General features: G+C 36.4%; 1 protein-coding gene across 1 annotated transcript; it reads right to left on the bottom strand.

The window, feature by feature from the left end:
- Positions 1-8152: 8152 nt before the first annotated feature.
- LOC147423033 (uncharacterized) lies at positions 8153-9065 on the bottom strand (the record flags this gene model as incomplete). The annotated part of the gene is made up of 3 exons (XM_086501440.1): positions 8153-8166; positions 8603-8754; positions 8836-9065. Coding segments are annotated over 3 exons (396 nt in total), but the record flags the coding sequence as incomplete, so codon positions are not given.

The following is a 9065-nucleotide window of genomic DNA, read 5'->3' as shown; positions in this document are numbered from 1 at the left end:
GGTCTCGAGTAGCATATCAAGTGGCGTCTCTATGGGAGTATGGATGACAAGTGTCTCCACTGGAGTCTGGGCCCCAAGCGAGGAGTGTCGATTGGGGTGACTCTCGGAGGAGTAGCGAGTGGTGTGTAGCCTGGAACGGCCGATAGTTGTGCAGAACCTGGAGTAGATGGCGATGTCGTGGTTGGTGTGGGGGCGAGCAAAGAAGGGGAAGGTAAGGAGCCTCGTTGACTACGAGGCGGTGTTGAAGCATCAGCGGTGGCATCTCCACAGCAACCGCCTCCGCCACCACTAGAACTTCGGTGCCTAGAAGAGTGTATGTTGACATTGAACTCTTGAAGCGCAGTGAGTGCTCTCAAACAAAAGGAGACACTGAAGAAGTGGAGCGACGCGACGGTGCTCCAGAGCGATGAAACTCCTCGTACCTCCTCCTCTGCTGGGGTGACAAGGAAGAAAGAAACTCATCATCATCCATACCTGCATTAAACACACGAACATTAAATCTTAACGATGAACGAAAAAGAAAATCTGATCAAGTTATAATTTGATTAAACACAATTTAAATTTCTCAAGTAAGCATATAGACAAGAATGGACAAAACTCCACATGAATACAACATATATTATAAAAAGGAGAAAAATTGCTCAAATACAATGTTTATGGCTTTAAGAGGTCTCTCTCTCATCCTCGCATAACTCAGCATAACTTCCTATGTCTATATAGAGCTCTCCGTTTAGGCATATGTCCTCCGTTTCATTTTGTAGAACCTCTCCATGCATCCCATAGAGAGTAGCAGCGCCAGGATCGTCCTGTACCACCTCAATGGCTTCTGACTCAGCAATATCCTCTTCAATCTCCTCCACTGATGCCGTTTTGATTGACCTTCTTGCCAATGAGATGGTCCCACAGCAAATTACCCACATTCTTGAATATGTGCATTGGATTGAGCAAGTGATTGATCATGAGTTTGGGCCATTATGGTAACTCATGATTGATCATGAGTCCGTCCATGTGTCATCTATATGTTTCCAGGCTGCACAATCTGCAGGAATCTACAGCACACCATCCGAAGATCTATTCTCCTCATGCCATGATGTTAGGGCATCCATGGACTTACATGCAAAGAAATACTTGATGCGAGGCAACAAAAAAAAGTGTCGCAAAACCTTTTGTGGAATTTTTGTTTGTGGAGATCTACTCGATATCTCTCGAAATCACATTTCAGACACTTCTCCATGTCTATGTATTCCCCTCTGAAAAGAATGCAGTCATTAGAACAAGCGTGAATCAAATTGTAATCCATCCCAAGATCTTTCTTGCTGCCATATTCTAGGGTTATGCCTTATTGTTTTAGGTATGTATTTCCATTTAAATTGTTTCTAACTTGCTTCAATCTAAGGTTTCTTATGCAAAATGAATGTGTAACTTAAGTTTCATAGAAGCTAACATGTGCTTCTTGAGTAGAAAATGTTGACTCTTCATGATTTCTCTGATTAGAAGTTCCGGATTTGCGATCATGTTAGTTCCTTGTGTTGAGTCTTTTTTGGTGCCATCATTAAGGTTACTACACTTAGATAATATAATGAGTGCCCAAAGTTCATTATTTCCTCAAACAATACCATAAATTTATCAAAATATGGTAATCTAAGCTACCTTAATGTTTCTAAGAGAATTATAATTAAGCTTATTAATTTAAGATCTTAAAGTTGTAGCTACAAATTCTACTTTTTTTTGTCAAGTATATACAAATTAGGGTAAAATATAAAAACTAAAATAGCTAATAATGACTTAACCTATTCTTCTTTGCTCATTCTATTAGACAACTCTGATGTCTAAATTGTTGATAATTTTTATTATTCTAGTTTCTACTTCTAAAAATAAGTTTTCCTCGTGTTAAGCTTAAAATATTACTATTTTGATATAACTACATAACAAACATAATAACTAGGGGGTCTATAATAATGATCCCTCGTTCTTCTAGCTGAGAATAAGATTAAATAATAATCTCATAATTTTGAAACTCTCTTTGGCTAAATGTTTTTTCTATTTTTGACTAAAATTACCGAAATTAGAGAAATAATTCAGCCTAGTCTTAATCTTATAAATTTTTTAAGATAAACAAGAATTGAAAATATTCTATAATTATAGATAATAATTGATAAATTAGACATTATGTTTATCTAGTTTATCTATAACAAATTAAAATTAAACACAATTATTCTCTCATTTATCTCATTTAACATGTGAATGACATGAGTAAATGTCTAATTTTTACTAATTAAATTTTTATATTTTCATAATTGAACAAAAATTATTTGTGTGACAATCCATTATTGAGAATTGATGACATAACATTCCTAGAAGAGTAACAAGAAATGCAATTCTAGCTTTTATTTTACTAATCAATTCTTAATTTGTCTTCAATTTATCAATTTACACTAATCAAGTTTCTAATTATGCAACTAAATATTAATTGTTGACTTACTTAGCATTATAATTATGCATAAAATGACCATTTGATAATCATTTTTCTTGATTTAAGTTATCATGCTCCATCTTTATTATAATTAAGTTAATCACTTTTTATTAGAAGGTTAGGTTGTAGTCAGTAGGGATTAGTGTAGAGCGAGTTAATCTGAGTGTACCTTAGCTAAATGAAAACTGACTAACCCATTAAGTAAGCAAGAAATTAAGCGTTTTATCTTGTCAATCCATTGAATTATTTATCTTTAAGTTTTTTATACTCGCCCTTCTTTTGGAAGAAAATTTTTAGAGTTTAACAAAACATGTGAATTTCTTAGGGCACCATATTTTACTACTATACCTTTACACAAACTCTTAGAGATACCAATAGTTGCATGGCAGTCTTAGAGCCGCATAACTAGTTTTATAAGTGCCGCATTACCCATGTGAAACCCACATGTAGCCCATGTGACATCTCATCCTCTTGCCTTAAGCATTTCAATTTCTCTATGTAAATTTAAGATTGAGAAAATAATATGAAAGGTTAGAGAGATGGTTCAACATTTAGGTGAGTCAAATTTGTGAACTAAAATGTTTTCCTAATAATTGGTTAGCTTAAGATTCGTAATATATAACATTCTCTTGTCCATGATTCCTATGTAATCTACATTTTTCTAAACAACACATACCCTATGTAATCAAAATATATGTAGCCAATGATGCATGCTTGTTTTTTCTCCAAAGAAAATGAAAAAATTCTTTACGTAATTCAATCATATTTCCATGCCCTTCATTCTCTCCCTATGCTTCTTTCTAGGATTTTCTAATATATCTCATTGCAAACACAATGTATGCATGAAGCACAATCATGGCATACATAAAAGTTTAAATAGGAGACTCCTAAAGAAGCATTTCCATTTTGAAACTTCCTTATCCAATTTAGGAAAATAATCTTGGGTAATATATTTCTCGTCTCTTTCCCCTTTCCTTGTTGAAACGTTGAAGCTAAGTACTGGATAGATGTAAAGTGAAATACCTCTCGAACATGTTTCCAATGAGTTGCTTACCGATAATATAAATTGCTTTGGTAAAAAATTATATGTCAATGTTCTTATACATATTTTCTTTCAATGCATCTATTTCAAGGTTTTCTTCTTCTTAGCTATATACATATTATCCATATTATCCAAAAGTGTGTCATTTGTAGCTTCTTTATGTAGAGTAATGATCAAGTTAAATCCTTGTACTTGTGATAATGAGACTTCATGGATGCAATATACTTGTGATATCATTCCCTTGCTTCTTGGTTCAAACCATAAAGGTTTCTTTTTTGCTTACACGTTAAGTATTATTTTTCCCTTAGCAAAACCCTCTATTTATGTCACCAAGTACAACTATGTTAGGACCATAATTAGTACCAAGTATATATAAGTGTTGCCAAGCATAATCATTACCAAGTTTGACATGGCCTTGCTTTGATGCAAAACCCTCTATATACCAATTGTGTCACCAATTCTTATTTTGTCTTACTTAAATGATTTTCTCTCTCTAAAATTGGCCAAAAAGTGAAAAAGAATCAAAAGTGTCAAGATGATTCAAGATTGATTTAAGGTGCATAGAAAGGTAGTTAAGTGCCAAAGTTATAAAAGATGGTAGAAGCATCCAAAGGATCCTAGAGTGCCAATAGGGAGATCCCACCTTCAAAAGAGCCAAGAGCACTCATTTTGGATTCCAACTGGATTTTACAAGATAAATAATGATCCGAAATGGGTTTCGGATGCCTCCAAAAGTACGCAAGAATGCTAGTCAAAATGGGATGTGGGTTAGCATGGATGTGACATGAAAAACCTTGATTATCCATACATATAACTTTTTAAAAAGAGAGGTGGAAAATTCATCATGCACAAAGTAAGAGATGAAGAGTTAAAGAGGTAGTTTAAAAGTGACCGAGCTGCCACCAAGAGACCTAATCTCTAAAAATGTCCCATAATGCATATGCAAAATAACAAGATCTAAAACATTATGTTTGACGACATTTCTCCCCATCAGAGTAGCGTAAGAGGCTCAGATGTGTAGAGTTATGACTTTGCAAGAAAAAGATTTGTGTGCAACCTAGAGAGCCTAAGGAAGAACACAATTCTCTTGGTCTTCTACAAGGATACTATCTCTGGAATGAGATGGTCACTTCTAACAGCTATTCCATGTTGGATTAAAGTTGGAGTTGTTCGTATCAGATAGGATAGGAAGAGTTCATATAGCACATGATCAAACAAATATTGAACTGGAAATAGAAGACAAGAGACTAGAATTGGAACTCATGAGATATATTCAAATACAAAATATTATACAATTGGCATCAACATCCACAAGAGAGCTAAATAATGCTCAAAGCAATTGCTTAATGGGTATAAAGAGTAGAACTAGACTCCTAAATGACTAGCCCGCAAAATGAAGTAATGGCTCCTATTTATAGGTACCCAATTGGGCCTCTCAGTGATTATACATTGTGCATTTATTGTATTAACTATATCCTACTAGTTTCTAACTACTGTTATATATAGTTTTTGACTAAGGTCTTTTCCCACTGTCTACATTTCCTTTTCCCTTTTCTTTGAATTTTGGAGTATTCCATAATTCTAAGAATGCTTCTAAAAATGATTGATATACTTGAGAAAGTGGCCTAAATCCACCCACTTTCTACAATAGGTCACATACCTTTTTGAAACTGCAGTTGTGTAACACCCTAGTTCTTGGGCTTTCCGTACATGATCCCTAGGATGTCATTGTTTCCTCTTATCTTGAGTCTTATTCGTTGTGGCCTTCAGAATCAACTAAGGTGGAACTTTTATTGCCAGAGGTTGACACGTACCCTAAGTACTAGTGGTAGTACCCGGGGAGGTCACCTAATAAAAATGTAACCTATCACGTGAGTTCAACAGAAGGGTATTTAAAGTTCTTGAAACTTACAGAAATATATCTACAAAAGGGAATTATTTTTTCAAATTTGAAAAAAACTTATAGATTTTAAAAGAAAAGGGTACATTATATTCTTTATAAAATTCACAGATTAAGGGGTTTTACAAACATGTCTTGAACGCACGTGATATGGTAGTTTTACACATAGTGAACCCCCCGAGTGGTAGTATTATCCTTTTGAACAAGCTGATAAATGGCTTCCTTCTCTAGTTGCTCCCTGTCATCAATCATCATTTCTACTTTATATGGTGTCAGATAATTCTAGCTATTAGTATCAATATCATACAAGGTATGCCTTCCCCTGTCTCTGGCCAATTTGTGACAAACTGATGCGGGATCCAACCTTCATGTAAGGCCTGGTTGGATTTGATTCGTGCTTCAAATAGTACCTCGGCCATATTGATAAACTAGGGCTATAATGCTACTTTGTTTTCTAGCTCCTTTTTTGGAATCTTGGAAGCTTCAATTGAAAGTTGAAGGAGCTCATTAGTAAATAAAATGAATGCTTGGATTTGATCCCGCAATTGATTCATCATTCCACAGAAGTTATGAAGATCTTCCTTCAAATTCATGGGTTTTGACTGAACACTGATGTATTAAAATTCGTTGGTAAGGAATTTCAAAAGTGCTCTATTCATTAATGTGATTGTCACTCACTCTAGCTTCTTCTCTTTAAGAATCTCGCAATCATCTAGCTTCAAGACAAAATGTAGCACACCACCAGCCTCTTCAAATGTAACATTGTAGAACTCTACCATTCTAGTTTGCAACAAAGTAAGGTCCATGAAGATGTTGTTGTACTCATCATAAGTTGTAGATGGTCCTTGGACTTTGTAAGTACTTTGAATATGAAAGGGACATCTAGGGAAGTCGTTGTGTGCGTTGTTGATCTAAAGTCTTTCTTTCCAGACACTTGCTGCTATTGGTAGTATCTTAAACTTTATTCCCTTCTTCACAAATATTGAGGAGATAGACTGTTGAATAGTTGAATACCCTCTCTTGCTCACACGTGACACCAAGTGAGTCAAGAGTGCCTTGTATCTCTGTGGAAAGCATTTCACTCTTTGAAATAAAATGGTTCTTGACATTCTGTTGCAAAACCTTAAACTTTTTTCATGGATTGTATGTATTTTGCAAGACTACTGCTTATCAAGGGCTTCAACTGCTTCCCTACATTGGCTGTGGGATCAATGTATTCCTTGTTCAAATAAATAGCATGTCTACAAAGAAAGCACAAAGCAATACATAGATAGCATGTCTAATTGAAATACTGAAGAAATATTGAACTTCTCACCTCAGTGCTTGGATTCTTTTTGTAAGACCACCAGATTCAACTTTCGAGGTTTCAAGATTCCGCAGTTTCTTCTTTCACACACGAGCACCCAAGCTTGTATCTTTCTTTCATAAGGTCTGTACCTTTTCTCGCTAGACCTGTAATTTCTGTGTATGTTGCAATATGGTTTTTTGGTCATAGAATCTCTTTTGTTTGAGTATGAAGCATACATCTGTGATTTTCAGCTTGGTCATTTAGAGCTTTGCAATAGCCAAGCAAGCCATTCTCTCTATCACCAGTAGAGGTCAATATATTTGTAAATGCAGAATTAATAAGATAGAGCGAACAATGTGTCCAAATGTCTACATGTTTTGCTCCTTTTTCCTAGTCTTTCTTTCTCTTCTTTTGTCACTTGTGTGTTGGTTTTTCTTCGCTTACAGAATGGCTCATATTGAGGATCCAAGTCAATCTGTAGTGATGTTTAGGACGTTTGGAGAGGAGAATTGGGGATGTGGAGGAGATATCCATGAGTGCTTAGTGCCAGGAAGACGAGAAAGCCATTAGTGCTCAGTGCAAGAATGTTGCGGAGAGAAGAAAGCTCAGTCTTTGAATATCACTCTAACATGATGAGGTGCATTAAATGTAACTGAAAAGACACTACAACAAAAAAAAGGTGTTATCGACGTATATAGTGACGCTTAACGTCGCTATATGCGTCTCTATATGCGTCCCTGTGAAACTGTCGCAAAGAGCATCGATATACGTGTGGAAAGGGTTTATTGGCGACGCAGATAGCGACGCGGATATCGACGACCATAACAGAAAAACAATTTCTTGGGCAGAGGACAGGTAGACTGGCCTGTGCCCAGTGAAAAGATGGACACAGCCACCACAGCCAGACTTCCTGCCCTCTGCCCAAGAAAGTAAGCAGCACCAAAATCAACCGTGCTCCCGCAGAAATTTCGGCAGAGTTCCCTTCGTTTTTACATAAACTTTTCAAAAATATATATATCATGTATACGCCTCCTACATGCTATCCATGTAGGATCTCACATGAGATTTAAGGCCAATGACCATAACGAACCATAACCATAACTTAAAAGCATAACCATAACGAACCATAACCATAACTTAAAAGCATAACCATAAGCATAACTTAAAACCATAACCGACCATAACCAGAAATAAAATTAACAATAACCATAAGCATAACCAAAAAGTTAAACATAACCATAAACAAAACCTGAACCATAACTATGTCTATACAAGAATAGGAGAAATAACCATGTCTATACAATGACAATGACAATAACCATAACCATAAGGAAAACAAGAACTGTCTGAACAATAATCATAACCATATATATATGTCTATACAAAAGGAGACACAGAAGCGTGTCTGTGTCTCACAAATCATATATATGAAATCCGGTTTACTGATGACTAGACGTCACAACCTGCACATAGGACAACTCACAACATTAGTTTTGATATTACTTCACATATACTTACTTAATTAAATCAACTCACACATATTAACGTCTCACCTCAAGCGATCAGCAAAACTGTAAGGCCTCCCAGTCTACAGGCTCTCCTGAAGCATCAAGATCATTCAATACTTCATAGATACCTCTGCGATATCCATCTGACTCCTCGTGACGTGTCAGGTATCTTCAATGTGCCTCTAGGTCTTTGAATCAGTAGGGACCCTAAATGTTGCGTCAGTGGATCTATTCGTAGAATGCCACTGCATCAACTTTGCAATGGAACCACAACGAAACATGCTTTTTATCCTAGGAATAATAGGGAAATGCCGCAACACTTTAGCTGGCACTGTCTCGCCAACTGCATCTTGTTTGTAGTGCATTGCTCTGCACTTAGGACATGACAGACAATCTGCAAATTCATTGCGAAAAAGAATGCAATCATTTGGACATGCATGAATCTTGTTGTATTCCAAGACAACTGAGGTCAATAATTGCTTTGCATCTGGCCTGGACGGGGGCATTTCATTGCCAGTCGGGAGAAGTTGCTCCCGCAACAACCTGTTTAAGCCACATTAAATCAAAAAGCTCTCCAAGCACGTCACCGTTGCAATCGGAAAATCTCTTTTGTAAATTACGTACCTAAACAAAGCAGTGACACTTGCATCTAACCACCCGTACACTGACTGAAGATTCAAAAATGCCAGACAAGTACGAAGCGTCAATATTTTGGCGCCTTCATAAATTGGTTGACGTGCTAACTTCCTCAACATGTCTTCGGGAGATAGGCGCACGGCTTCTGGTGCTGCTTCGTTAGCGTTCTCCTCGCTTGTCTGGAAGAAGGCATCCAACATCTCCTCCATGCCGTCGTG

The sequence above is a fragment of the Adiantum capillus-veneris genome, chromosome 26 (assembly GCF_014529385.1).
Source record: "Adiantum capillus-veneris isolate H3 chromosome 26, ASM1452938v2, whole genome shotgun sequence".
Taxonomy (NCBI): Eukaryota; Viridiplantae; Streptophyta; class Polypodiopsida; order Polypodiales; family Pteridaceae; genus Adiantum; species Adiantum capillus-veneris.
Note: the sequence above shows the minus strand (reverse complement) of the source record. Positions and strands in the feature narration are given on the sequence as shown.